Consider the following 14,737-nt stretch of genomic DNA (forward strand, 5'->3'; position numbering starts at 1 on the left):
TAGCATCTTATTTTCAGATACGGTTCTTTATCTCCATGATAATAAATTTTAGATTATTCATTTCATCATAAATTCTATATATAGAATAGTAAACTCTTGTTCTTCTGCTATAGATGTTAAACACATTATAAATACAAGGTAATCCAGGGTCAGGTTTCAAGCTATTCGAGTGAATTGATGTATGAAGGACGGTTTCATTGTCAATAGCTTCCAATGGTCAACGGGTTAAGATTGATGGATCAATAGTGCTCTATGATGCTGCGTTACACAGACTTTGACCTCCATTGGTAACCTTGTTTTAAGAGGCTTCTTTGTTCCGTGGAAGCTCTCCCGCTTAAGTGATCGACACACTTCCTTCATGTGCTCTATCTCTTCCCCCTCCTTCCCTCACGCCTCCCCCCTCCTTCCCTCACGCGTCTCCTCCTTCCCTCACGCCTCCCCCTCCTACCCTCACGCTTCCCCTCCTTCCCTCACGCCTCCCCCTCCATCTCATCTCCCGCAGCACATTAACTACAGCCATTTCACAGGACCTGGTGACTGCAGTTGAACATGGTGACAAAGAGCAGGTAAGGGTTGCCCTTATGCAAGGTGCGGATACAAGCGTCTCTACGTGGAGAGAGACCGACGGGAAGCAAACTTGCTTGCTGACTCGGGCAGCGTATCTGGGTCATGCTGACCTGGTGCCTCTCTTGGTGAAGGCGGGACTCCCAGTGGATGGCAACAAGAATTCCAATAATACACCTCTAATCTTTGCCGCCCAGAATGGCCATCACCAGGTGGTGGAAGCGCTGGTGAAGGAAAAGGCCAACCTAGAGGCCAGGGATAATTTCGGTGAGGACTGTTAGAATTGTTTGATATCTTTATATCTAAGCCAGGATATTTACTATGGGTAAGTAAGTAATTACCAAAAAATGCACCAAGCAGGGAAGCTTACGCAGCTCCATCAGTGTCGTGGGATACTCGGAAGGTGCTAAAGATAATTCAAAATATCAATACAAGAATAAAAGAACATATGGTAAGCGAAATCAAAGGTATCGGATTTACCGAGGATTTCATCAAGGTGCACCGTTTCATTGAATGACCATGAGGTAAGTGCTTGTGTCTAATTTGCAGCATAGTAAGAGAAGCTTCTCACCACTTTTATATATGGATGGAAGTTAAACACCATCCTTGAAGAGGGTAGTTTAGACCAGGCATGTCAAACTGAGGGTCCCCCGAGGGCCATATGGGTCACATTTGTGTTGTCATGAGGACCACACACCACAATTAATCGAAGTCATTTAATAAAAATTATCGCAGAATATTTGTATAACTTAAATTTAGAAACATACAATGTGCATACAAATGGTTTAGCGGCTAGTCACATTCATGAATGCAAAGTCATGAAGTGTTTAACAAAAGAAAACAAATCAATTTTAAATGGCAACATAGACTTCTATGCAACTGCAGCAAATACATTGTACAAAAATGACAACAGTTCAAAATGAATATTTATTTATGACTATTCAATCATTTATAATATTTTGTCCTGAGGCTTGACACCTCTTTTAAATGACAATTTTTTATATGTCTGGCTGAAATGTCTGTGTAATTCTCACTTTGATCAGAAATAACAAGTGTTAATCAGTCAGCTTTGTTCTTTGAGAAGTTTGTGCTGATTTCATGACGGAAAGTAAATGTTCACACAAATAGGTAGAACCGAACATTATCATTATCCTTGTGGACAACTCTCTGAAGCTTTTAAATATTTCAGGAAAGTATGAAAAGAAACTAGGTATTCCCACTTTAAGATACTTTGCTCAGAGTGTAGAATCCGACTGCATTTCTAATCTGCAGGCTTTTTTCTGACTTGGCAACATCAAAGGTGAATGGTGCTGAGAACAATGCAAAGTGATGCTCAAAAGATGAGAAATCACAGAATATTTCCTGAAATTCCTTTGACAACAATTCCAGGTGACTGTCATACTTAGTAAAGCTAAGTATAGACTCAGTATTGGCAGGGTTTTTTCAGCTCTGAATGGATGAGATCAATTGGGGGTGGATGAGAGCACGGCCTCTGATATAGTTCACTGTCTTTGTGACCAAACTCATCACGTCATCCAATTTTAAAATCTTTGAACACAAATTTTGCTGATGAATAATGTAGTGAAAATGTGCTAATGATGAATCTGGATGCTAGTTTTATTTTTTGTTCGTAACTTGGTAGCAACACCAAGTCTGTCATCCATATTCACAACATCGTCGGTAGATAAGCATGCAAGTTTACTCAAATCCAAAGCATAGTCATGCATAACCTGCTCGCCTTTCTCAAAGATGTCCTGGCATGTTATAGTGCCATGCACAGGGATCAGTTCAAGCAGTTCTTCATAAATATTAAATTCTTTGTCACTGGCCCTGATGAAGACCACACGCTGTGATATTCCAGTGATGTCAACGGTATAGCAATAGAAAAATGTTCAAATCTTGATGATGCGGCCTTCAACTGTTGTTATCCCCTGACATTTCTTCAATCCGTTCAGCAACAGTGTTCCTGGTTAATGAAATATCTTTGAATAAGTGTGCTTTCTCTGGACACAAAATTTGAGCCGTTTCTACAAGGCATTGGTTTATAAGGCATCTTTTTCACGGTATGATTTCCCAATCATGGTGATCATTGGGCTGAGTTCATAGCTTGCAGTAACGGAAGCGATATTCCCTTTCTCAATTTTCGTTAGACAGGTCTGCTATTGTCTCGAGTTAGCCTTCAGTTCCTTCAGTCTTTAGACACGCATTGGGCCTTCATATTTATCGTAAAATCGATGATTCGTTTCGTAATATCTTTTCAAGTTGTACTCTTTTGACGTGGCTCAAAAGGCTTTTGGCTTTTGACGAAGTACTCAACAGTTGTACTATTGTTGCAAATAGAACAAGGTATTTTTCCATTTACCATTGTCCAAAAATACTGTTATTCCCATTTTTCTTGAAACACTGATAAATTTTCTTAATAAATAAATTAATTATTTAATTAATTAATTAACGAGAAGGTACAATGGGTTGGTGAGATTACATTGAGTGATATTTTTAATATCATTCTTTCAAAGCAATTAACACGCATAGCCTCTCGAGCAGGTCCTTTATCTAACATATCAGGTAAGATGAAAAGGTACATTGTAACAAGGTTTTATATCAACAATATAAATTGACAGAGATGATTAGACTGGTAAAGATTAGGTACTTAATTAATCTTAAGTACAAATATTGCAGAAGTGGGTAGTACAAGATACAGTGTGAGTTTGAAGCACAAGGTAAAAAACTATGAGGATAAAATTAGGTACTTTTTGGTTTTACTTTTGAACAGGGCATGGGTTGGTCCAATTTTTTAATTCATTAGGAAGTGAGTTCAGAATGATTGGGCCCTTTTATTTGCATGGAGTGTTTGCACAGATTTAGTCTAACTCTGGGGATATCAAAGAGATATTTATTTCTGGTGTGGTGCTCATGGGTTCCATTACACCTATCAAGGAAACGTTTCAGATCAAGATTACCATTTAGGAACAAGGTTTTGTACATGTAGATATCACATGAGAATGTGTAGAGTGAGTGCATGTTTAGTATGTTAAGGGATTTAAACAGAGGGGCTGTGTGTTGTCTGAAGACAGAGTTTATTATAGTTCTAATGGCAGATTTTTGGCAAGTGATGATAGGCTTGAGGTAATTTTCAGTGGTTGAACCACATACACAGATACCGTATATATTAGCGCATAGTATAATGAGAGGAGAGCAGAGTGGGGAACATAATATTTGATTTTAGAAAGAATACCAACAGTTTTTGAGATTTTTTTTTTATGTGTTGTATGTGGGTGCTGAAGTTCAGTCTCTTGTCTATGTATTGTCATGGAACTTTCCCTCATTTATATTGGTAATGTTAACATTGTCTATCTGAAGATGAATCTGATTTGATGATTTACTACCAAATAAAATGTAGTAGGCCTATTCTATGTTAAGTGAGAGTCAGTTGGTTGAAATCCGTGAGTGTTTTTTTTAATTCATCGTTGACAAAATTGTTGAGTGTTTGTGTTGGGGTCAAAATAGATGAAGGTAGTATCGTTAGCAAATAGTATTGGTTTAAGAATGTTAGAAACATTTGGCAAATCATTGATCTATATAAGAAATAGGAGAGGTCCCAAGATGCTGCCCTGTGGCACCCCCACTGTCAATGGTAGAATGGGTGTGGTCGGGGAGGTTATGCTATTGATGGCAAAATAGTAGTGTCCGTCACAGAGATAGGAACGAATATAGCTCAAAGCAAGGCCTCGGATATCATAATGATGAAGATTAAGTAAGAGGTAGTTATGGTTTACAGTATCAAAGACCTTTCTCAGGTCAACGAAGAGGCCAATTGGGAACTCATTTTTGTTAAGAGCTATGTAGATCATATTAAGTGATTAAATTATGGATATAATGTCAGTCGGGCTGACTGGAAAAAGGAGTAGAGAGTTAGGGTAGCTGCCTGTGAGATATGTAGTAACATGTGTCTGGGTCTCTGGGATTTTTCTGGCAAGGTTAGCACCAACTGATAAAAAGAAGCCATTGAATTCCGTTGCAATATCTAAGTCTGTTGCAGTTGTTGTTGTTGTTTTAGATTCAGCTACTCGGAACAAAATTCTCCAAGTAGCATGGGCTACGGTGAGACCGTAGAGGACTTGCTTTTGTCTGTTGCAAGTGTATAACCAACTTTGGAGAGTTTTATATGCTTGTTATGTGATTGTTGTTTAGACCCTAGGATATTAGAGATGGCTTTCCATATACTTTTCATATTTTCTCTTGTTTCTTTAAATATATTCTCAGAAAAGGAAGCTTTGGCTCTTCGTATTATATTGGTAAGCATTGATAGGTATCTCTTAATTTATTTTTTTGTAAATAAGCCAATCCTATGTTTTTTTTCATATTCGTGTTTCTTGTTAAATGCTTTGAGTATGCCACTTGTGAGCTAAGCATTGTTTAATCTTTCGCCCTTTGCAAAAACATTAAAAAAAACTCGCCCTTCTTCGTTCAGTTTCGTTTTTTTCTTAGTTGGAGGATCACTAGCCATTTTAAAGGTGATGTGGAATCTGAAAAAAAAAATCAATTATATATAAACTCACCGATTAAAAAACTCAAACGAAATATAGGCCAGTTTAGCTGTACACGTCGTGTCTATTTGTCTAAACCGGCTTGCCTCACAGCTGCATTTGTGGGTGAGAGTTTAAATTATACAAAATGCAATTTTGGCCGTTAAATTACCAAATTTCGGTATCCTTTGTGCGGGCTGCAGGTGTGCTGGGCAGCAGGCCACAGGTGTGCTGGGAAGCGGGCCGCAGGTGTGCTGGGCAGCGGGCCGCAGGTGTGCTGGGCCGCAGGCCGCAGGAGTGCTGGGCAGAGGCCGCAGGTATGCTGAGCAGCAGACCGAAGGTGTGCTGGCCAGCGGGCAGCAGGTGTGCTGGCCAGCGGGCAGCAGGTGTGCTGGGCAGTGGGCCGCAGGTGTGCTGGTCTGCAGGTGTGCTGGGCAAAGGTCGCAGGTATGCTGAGCAATGGGCCGCAGGTATGCTAGGCAGTGGGCCGCAGGTGTGCTGGGCAGCGGGCCGCAGGTGTGCTGGGCATTGAGCCGCAGGTGTGCTTGTCCACAGGTGTGCTGGGCAGTACGCCGCAGGTGTGCTGGGCATTGGGCCGCAGTGGTGCTGGTCCGCAGGTGTGCTGGGCAGTGGCCCGCAGGTATGCTGGGCAGAAACCGCAGGTGTGCTGGGCAGTGGGCCACAGGTGTGCTGGGCAGTGGGCCGCAGGTGTGCTGGTCATTGGCCGCAGGTGTGCTGGGCAAAGGCTGCAGGTTATGGTGAGCAATGGGCCGCAGGTGTGCTGGGCAGTGGGCCGCAGGTGTGCTGTGCAGCGGGCCGCAGGTGTGCTGGGCATTGAGCCGCAGGTGTGCTTGTCCACAGGTGTGCTGGGCAGTACGCCGCAGGTGTGCTGGGCATTGGGCCGCAGTGGTGCTGGTCCGCAGGTGTGCTGGGCAGTGGCCCGCAGGTGTGCTGGGCAGCAGGCCGCAGGTGTGTTGGGCAGAGGCCGCAGGTGTGCTGGTCAGCAGGTGTGCTGGGCAGTGGGCCGCAGGTGTGCTGGGCATTGGGCCGCAGGTGTGCTGGTCCGCAGGTGTGCTGGACAGTGGGCTGCGAGTGTGCTGGGCAGTAGATCCGCAGATGTGCTGGGCAGTGGGCCACAGGTGTGCTGGGCAGTTGGCCGCAGGTGTGCTGGGCAGTGGGCTGCAAGTGTACAGGGGAATGGGCAGCAGGTGTGCTAGGCAGCGGGCCGCCAATGTGCTTGGCAGCGGGCCACAAGTGTGCTGGGCACTGGGCCGCAGGTGTGCTGGGCAGTTGGCCACAGGTGTGCTGGGTAGGGGCCGCAGGTGTGCTCAGAAGTGGGCCGCAGGTGTGCTGGTCCGCAGGTGTGCTGGTCCGCAGATGTGCTGGGCAGTGGGCTGCGCGTGTGCTGGGCAGTAGGCCGCAGGTGTGCTGGGCAGTGGGCCGCAGGTGTGCTGGGCAGTGGGCCGCAGGTGTGCTGGGCAGTGTGCTGCAGGTGTACTGGGGAATGGGCCGCAGGTGTGCTGGGCAGAGGCCGCAGGTGTGCTGGGCAGAGGCCGCAGGTGTGCTGGGCAGTTGGCCGCAGGTGTGCTGGGCTGTGAGCCGCAGGTGTGCTAGGCAGCAGGCCGCAGGTGTGCTGGGCAGCGGGCCGCAGGTGTGCTGGGCAGCAGACCACAGGTGTGCTGGGCAGCAGACCACAGGTGTGCTGGGCAGCGGGCCGCAGGTGTGTTGGGCAGTGGGCCGCAGGTGTGCTGGGCAGCAGACCACAGGTGTGCTGGGCAGCAGACCACAGGTGTGCAGGGCAGCGGGCCGCAGGTGTGCTGGGCAGTGGACCGCAGGTGTGCTGGGCAGAAGACCGCAGGTGTGCTGGGCAGTGGGCCGCAGGTGTGCTGAGCAGCAGGTGTGGTGGGCAGTGGACAGCAGGTGTGCTGGGTAGTGGGCCGCAGGTGTGCTGGGCAGTGGGCCGCAGGTGTGCTGAGCAGCAGACCGCAGGTGTGGTAGGCAGCGGGCCGCAGGCGTGATTGGCATTGGGCCGCAGGTGTGCTAGGTAGTGCGCCGCAGGTGTGCTGTGCAGAGGCCGCAGGTGTGCTGGTCTGCAGGTGTGCTGGGCAAAGGCCGCAGGTATGCTGGGCAGTGGGTCGCAGATGTGCTGGGTAGTGGGCCGCAGGTGTGCTGGGCAGCAGGCCGCAGGTGTGCTGGGCATTGGGCCGCAGGTGTGCTGGTGCGCAGGTGTGCTGGGCACTGGGCCGCAGGTGTGCTGGGCATTGGGCTGCAGATGTGCTGGTCCGCAGGTGTGCTGGGCAGTGGGCTGCGGGTGTGCTGGGCAGTAGGCCGCAGGTGTGCTGAGCAGTGGGCCGCAGGTGTGCTGGGCAGTGGGCCGCAGGTGTGCTGGGCTGTGGGCTGCAAATTTGCTGGGCAGCAGGCCGCAGGTGTGTTGGGCAGTGGGCCGCAGGTGTGCTGGGCAGCAGACCGCAGGTGTGCTGGGCAGCAGACCGCAGGTGTGCTGGGCAGCAGGCCGCAGGTATGTTGGGCAGTGGGCCGCAGGTGTGCTGGGCAGCAGACCGCAGGTGTGCTGGGCAGCAGGCAGCAGATGTGCTGGGCAGTGGACCGCAGGTGTGCTGGGCAGCGAGCCGCAGGTGTGCTGGGCAATGGGCTACAGGTGTGCTGGCCAGCGGGCTGCAGGTATGCTGGGCAGTGGGCCGCAGGTGTGCTGAGCAGTGTGCCGCAGGTGTGTTGGGCCGCAGGTGTGCTGGGCCGCAGGTGTGCTGGGCAGTGGGCCGCCGTTGTGCTGGGCAGCAGGCCGCAGGTGTGCTGGGCTGTGGCCGCAGGTGTGCTGGTCTGCAGGTGTGCTGGGCAAAGGCCGCAGGTATGCTGGGCAGTGGGTCGCAGATGTGCTGAGTAGTGGGCCGCAGGTGTGCTGGGAAGCAGGCCGCAGGTGTGCTGGGCATTATGCCGCAGGTGTGCTGGTGCGCAGGTGTGCTGGGCACTGGGCCGCAGGTGTGCTGGGCATGGGGCTGCAGATGTGCTGGTCTGCAGGTGTGTTGGGCAGTGGGCTGCGGGTGTGCTGGGCAGTAGGCTGCAGGTGTGCTGGGCAGTGGGCCGCAGGTGTGCTGGGCAGTGGGCCGCAGGTGTACTGGGCAGTGTGCTGCAGGTGTGCTGAGGAATGGGCTGCAGGTGTGCTGGGCAGCGGGCCGCCAGTGTGTTTGGCAACGGGCTCAGGTGTGCTGGGAAGTGGGCCGCAGGTGTGCTGGCCAGTGGGCCGCAGGTTTGCTAGGCAGAGGCCGCAGGGGTGCTGGGAAGTGGGTCGCAGATGTGCTGGGTAGCAGGCAACAGGTGTGCTGGACAGCAGGCCGCAGGTGTGCTGGGCAGTGGGCCGCAGGCGTGCTGGGCAGTGGGCCGCAGGTGTGCTAGGCAACAGGCCGAAGGTGTGTTGGGCAGTGGGCCGCAGGTGTGCGGGGCAGCAGGCAGCAGGTGTGCTGGGCAGTGGGCCGCAGGTGTGCTGGGCAGTGGGCCGCAGGTGTGCTGGGCAGCAGGCCGAAGGTGTGTTGGGCAGTGGGCTGCAAATTTGCTGGGCAGCAGGCCGCAGGTGTGTTGGGCAGTGGGCCGCAGGTGTGCTGGGCAGCAGGCAGCAGGTGTGCTGGGCAGCAGGCAGCAGGTGTGCTGGGCAGCAGGCAGCAGGTGTGCAGGGCAGTGGACCGCAGGTGTGCTGGGCAGCGAACCGCAGGTGTGCTGGGCAATGGGCCACAGGTGTGCTGGCCAGCGGGCTGCAGGTATGCTGGGCAGTGGGCAGCAGGTGTGCTGAGCAGTGTGCCGCAGGTGTGTTGGGCCGCAGGTGTGCTGGGCAGTGGGCCGCCGTTGTGCTGAGTAGCAGGCCGCAGGTGTGCTTGGCAGCAGGCCTCAGGTGTGCTAGGCAGTGGGCCGCAGGTGTGCTGGGCAGTCGGCCGCCGTTGTGCTGGGTAGCAGGCCGCAGGTGTGCTTGGCAGCAGGCCGCAGGTGTGCTGGGTAGTGGGCCGCAGGTGTGCTGGGCAGTGGACCGCTGGTGTGCTGGGCAGCGAGCCGCAGGTGTGCTGGGCAGTGGGCCGCAGGTGTGCTGGCCAGCAGGCCGCAGGTGTGCTGGGTAGTGGGCCGCAGGTCGGCTGGGCAGCAGGCCGCAGGTGTGCTGGGTAGTGGGCCGCAGGTGTGCTAAGCAGTAGGCCGCAGGTGTGCTGGGTAGTGGGCCGCAGGTCGGCTGGGCAGCAGGCCGCAGGTGTGCTGGGCAGCGAGCCGCAGGTGTGCTAAGCAGTAGGCCGCAGGTGTGCTGGCCAGCAGGCCGCAGGTGTGCTGGGTAGCGGGCCACAAGTGTGCTGGGCTGAGGCCGCAGGTATGCTGGGCAGCAGGCCACAGGTGTGCTGGGCAGCGGCCGTAGGTGTGCTGGGCAGTGGGCCGCAGGTGTGCTGGTCCGCAGGTGTGCTGGGCAGTGGGCAGCAGGTGTGCTGGGTAGTGGGCCGCAGGTCGGCTGGGCAGCAGGCCGCAGGTGTGCTGGGCAGCGAGCCGCAGGTGTGCTAAGCAGTAGGCCGCAGGTGTGCTGGCCAGCAGGCCGCAGGTGTGCTGGGTAGTGGGCCGCAGGTCGGCTGGGCAGCAGGCCGCAGGTGTGCTGGGCAGTGGGCCGCAGGTGTGCTGAGCAGCAGGCCGAAGGTGTGGTCTGGTCGTGGCTGCAAGACCAGGCACATGAAGGTCTGGTCGTGGCTGCAAGACCAGGCACATGAAGGTCTGGTCGTGGCTGCAAGACCAAGCACATGAAGGTCTGGTCGTGGCTACAAGACCAGGCACATGAAGGTCTGGTCGTGGCTACAAGACCAGGCACATGAAGGTCTGGTCGTGGCTGCCAGACCAGGCACACGAAGGTCTGGTCGTGGCTGCCAGACCAGGCACATGAAGGTCTGGTCGTGGCTGCCAGACCAGGCACATGAAGGTCTGGTCGTGGCTGCCAGACCAGGCACATGAAGGTCTGGTCGTGGCTGCAAGACCAGGCACAGGAAGGTCTGGTCGTGGATGCCAGACCAGGCAAATAAAGGTCTGGTCGTGGCTACAAGACCAGGCACATGAAGGTCTGGTCGTGGCTGCAAGACCAGGCACATGAAGGTCTGGTCGTGGCTGCAAGACCAGGCACATGAAGGTCTGGTCGTGGCTGCAAGACCAGGCACATGAAGGTCCGGTCGTGGCTGCCAGACCAGGCACATGAAGGTCTGGTCGTGGCTGCCAGAACAGGCACATGAAGGTCTGGTCGTGGCTGCAAGACCAGGCACAGGAAGGTCTGGTCGTGGCTGCCTAACCAGGCACATGAAGGTCTGGTCGTGGCTGCAAGACCAGGCACACGAAGGTCTGGTCGTGGCTGCAAGACCAGGCACATGAAGGTCTGGTCGTGGCTACAAGACCAGGCACATGAAGGTCTGGTCGTGGCTGCCAGACCAGGCACATGAAGGTCTGGTCGTGGCTTCCAGACCAGGCACATGAAGGTCTGGTCGTGGCTTCCAGACCAGGCACAGGAAGGTCTGGTCGTGGCTGCCAGACCAGGCAAATAAAGGTCTGGTCGTGGCTACAAGACCAGGCACATGAAGGTCTTGTCGTGGCTGCCAAACCAGGCACATGAAGGTCTGGTCGTGGCTGCAAGACCAGGCACATGAAGGTCTGGTCGTAGCTGCAAAACCAGGCACATGAAGGTCTGGTCGTGGCTACAAGACCAGGCACATGAAGGTCTGGTCGTGGCTGCCAGACCAGGCACATGAAGGTCTGGTCGTGGCTGCCAGACAAGGCACATGAAGGTCTGGTCGTTTCTGCCAGACCAGGCACATGAAGGTCTGGTCGTGGCTGCCAGACCAGGCACATGAAGGTCTGGTCGTGGCTGCAAGACCAGGCACAGGAAGGTCTGGTTGTGGCTGCCAGACCAAGCAAGTAAAGGTCTGGTCGTGGCTACAAGACCAGGCACATGAAGGTCTGGTCGTGGCTGCACGACCAGGCACATGAAGGTCTGGTCGTGGCTGCAAGACCAGGCACATAAAGGTCTGGTCGTGGCTGCAAGACCAGGCACATGAAGGTCCGGTCGTGGCTGCCAGACCAGGCACATGAAGGTCTGGTCGTGGCTGCCAGACCAGGCACATGAAGGTCTGGTCGTGGCTGCAAGACCAGGCACAGGAAGGTCTGGTCGTGGCTGCCAGACCAGGCAAATAAAGGTCTCTTCGTGGCTAGAAGACCAGGCACATGAAGGTCTGGTCGTGGCTGCCAAACCAGGCACATGAAGGTCTGGTCGTGGCTGCAAGACCAGGCACACGAAGGTCTGGTCGTGGCTGCAAGACCAGGCACATGAAGGTCTGGTCGTGGCTACAAGACCAGGCACATGAAGGTCTGGTCGTGGCTGCCAGACCAGGCACATGAAGGTCTGGTCGTGGCTTCCAGACCAGGCACATGAAGGTCTGGTCGTGGCTGCAAGACCAGGCACAGGAAGGTCTGGTCGTGGCTGCCAGACCAGGCAAATAAAGGTCTGGTCGTGGCTACAAGACCAGGCACATGAAGGTCTGGTCGTGGCTGCCAAACCAGGCACATGAAGGTCTGGTCGTGGCTGCAAGACCAGGCACATGAAGGTCTGGTCGTGGCTGCAAGACCAGGCACACGAAGGTCTGGTCGTGGCTGCCAGACCAGGCACATAAAGGTCTGGTCGTGGCTGCAAGACCAGGCACATGAAAGTCTGGTCGTGGCTGCAAGACCAGGCACAGGAAGGTCTGGTCGTGGCTGCCAGACCAAGCAAGTAAACGTCTGGTCGTGGCTACAAGACCAGGCACATGAAGGTCTGGTCGTGGCTGCACGACCAGGCACATGAAGGTCTGGTCGTGGCTGCAAGAAAAGGCACATGAAAGTCTGGTCGTGGCTGCAAGACCAGGCACATGAAGGTCCGGTCGTGGCTGCCAGACCAGGCACATGAAGGTCTGGTCGTGGCTGCCAGACCAGGCACATGAAGGTCTGGTCGTGGTTGCAAGACCAGGCACAGGAAGGTCTGGTCGTGGCTGCCAGACCAGGCAAATAAAGGTCTGTTCGTGGCTACAAGACCAGGCACATGAAGGTCTGGTCGTGGCTGCCAAACCAGGCACATGAAGGTCTGGTCGTGGCTGCAAGACCAGGCACACGAAGGTCTGGTCGTGGCTGCAAGACCAGGCACATGAAGGTCTGGTCGTGGCTACAAGACCAGGCACATGAAGGTCTGGTCGTGGCTGCCAGACCAGGCACATGAAGGTCTGGTCGTGGCTTCCAGACCAGGCACATGAAGGTCTGGTCGTGGCTGCAAGACCAGGCACAGGAAGGTCTGGTCGTGGCTGCCAGACCAGGCAAAAAAAGGTCTGGTCGTGGCTACAAGACCAGGCACATAAAGGTCTGGTCGCGGCTGCCAAACCAGGCACATGAAGGTCTGGTCGTGGCTGCAAGACCAGGCACATGAAGGTCTGGTCGTGGCTGCAAGACCAGGCACATGAAGGTCTGGTCGTGGCTGCAAGACCAGGCACATGAAGGTCTGGTCGTGGCTGCCAGACCAGGCACATGAAGGTCTGGTCGTGGCTGCCAGACCAGGCACATGAAGGTCTGGTCGTGGCTGCCAGACCAGGCACATGAAGGTCTGGTCGTGGCTGCCAGACCAGGCACAGGAAGCTCTGGTCGTGGCTGCCAGACCAGGCAAATAAAGGTCTGTTTGTGGCTACAAGACCAGGCACATGAAGGTCTGGTCGTGGCTGCCAAACCAGGCACATGAAGGTCTGGTCGTGGCTGCAAGACCAGGCACACGAAGGTCTGGTCGTGGCTGCAAGACCAGGCACATGAAGGTCTGGTCGTGGCTACAAGACCAGGCACATGAAGGTCTGGTCGTGGCTGCCAGACCAGGCACATGAAGGTCTGGTCGTGGCTTCCAGACCAGGCACATGAAGGTCTGGTCGTGGCTGCAAGACCAGGCACAGGAAGGTCTGGTCGTGGCTGCCAGACCAGGCAAATAAAGGTCTGGTCGTGGCTACATGACCAGGCACATGAAGGTCTGGTCGTGGCTGCCAAACCAGGCACATGAAGGTCTGGTCGTGGCTGCAAGACCAGGCACATGAAGGTCTGGTCGTGGCTGCAAGACCAGGCACATGAAGGTCTGGTCGTGGCTACAAGACCAGGCACATGAAGGTCTGGTCGTGGCTGCCAGACCAGGCACATGAAGGTCTGGTCGTGGCTGCCAGACCAGGCACATGAAGGTCTGGTCGTGGCTGCCAGCCCAGGCACATGAAGGTCTGGTCGTGGCTGCCAGACCAGGCACATGAAGGTCTGGTCGTGGCTGCAAGACCAGGCACAGGAAGGTCTGGTCGTGGCTGCCAGACCAAGCAAGTAAAGGTCTGGTCGTGGCTACAAGACCAGGCACATGAAGGTCTGGTCGTGGCTGCACGACCAGGCACATGAAGGTCTGGTCGTGGCTGCAAGACCAGGCACATGAAGGTCTGGTCGTGGCTGCAAGACCAGGCACATGAAGGTCTGGTCGTGGCTGCAAGACCAGGCACATGAAGGTCTGGTCGTAGCTACAAGACCAGGCACATGAAGGTATGGTCGTGGCTGCCAGACCAGGCACATGAAGGTCTGGTCGTGGCTGCCAGACCAGGCACATGAAGGTCTGGTTTTGGCTGCATGACCAGGCACATGAAGGTCTGGTTTTGGCTGCAAGACCAGGCACATGAAGGTCTGGTCGTGGCTGCAAGATCAGGCACATGAAGGTCTGGTCGTAGCTACAAGACCAGGCACATGAAGGTCTGGTCGTGGCTGCAAGACCAGGCACATGAAGGTCTGGTCGTGGCTGCAAGACCAGGCACATGAAGGTCTGGTCGTAGCTACAAGACCAGGCACATGAAGGTATGGTCGTGGCTGCCAGACCAGGCACATGAAGGTCTGGTCGTGGCTACAAGACCAGGCACATGAAGGTCTGGTCGTGGCTGCCAGACCAGGCACATGAAGGTCTGGTCGTGGCTGCAAGACCAGGCACATGAAGGTCTGGTCGTGGCTGCAAGACCAGGCACAGGAAGGTCTGGTCGTGGCTGCCAGACCAGGCAAATAAAGGTCTGGTCGTGGCTACAAGACCAGGCACATGAAGGTCTGGTCGTGGCTGCCAAACCAGGCACATGAAGGTCTGGTCGTGGCTGCAAGACCAGGCACATGAAGGCCTGGTCGTGGCTGCAAGACCAGGCACATGAAGGTCTGGTCGTGGCTGCCAGACCAGGCACATGAAGGTCTGGTCGTGGCTACAAGACCAGGCACATGAAGGTCTGGTCGTGGCTGCAAGACCAGGCACAGGAAGGTCTGGTCGTGGCTGGCAGACCAAGCAAGTAAACGTCTGGTCGTGGCTACAAGACCAGGCACATGAAGGTCTGGTCGTGGCTGCACGACCAGGCACATGAAGGTCTGGTCGTGGCTGCAAGAAAAGGCACATGAAGGTCTGGTCGTGGCTGCAAGACCAGGCACATGAAGGTCCGGTCGTGGCTGCCAGACCAGGCACATGAAGGTCTGGTCGTGGCTGCCAGACCAGGCACATGAAGGTCTGGTCGTGGCTGCAAGACCAGGCACAGGAAGGTCTGGTCGTGGCTGCCAGACCAGGCAAATAAAGGTCTGTT

General features: G+C 54.4%; 1 protein-coding gene across 1 annotated transcript in view; it reads left to right on the forward strand.

Moving 5' to 3' along the window:
- Positions 1-14,737, forward strand: part of LOC138366476 (serine/threonine-protein phosphatase 6 regulatory ankyrin repeat subunit A-like) — a 208,575-nt gene that overhangs the window by 139,227 nt on the left and 54,611 nt on the right. The window contains exon 8 of the mRNA XM_069327532.1: positions 528-831. Within this exon, the coding sequence (XP_069183633.1) occupies positions 528-831 (304 nt within the window). The remainder of the gene's footprint in view (positions 1-527; positions 832-14,737) is intronic.

This window comes from Procambarus clarkii, chromosome 19 (genome assembly GCF_040958095.1).
Source record: "Procambarus clarkii isolate CNS0578487 chromosome 19, FALCON_Pclarkii_2.0, whole genome shotgun sequence".
Classification (NCBI taxonomy): Eukaryota; Metazoa; Arthropoda; class Malacostraca; order Decapoda; family Cambaridae; genus Procambarus; species Procambarus clarkii.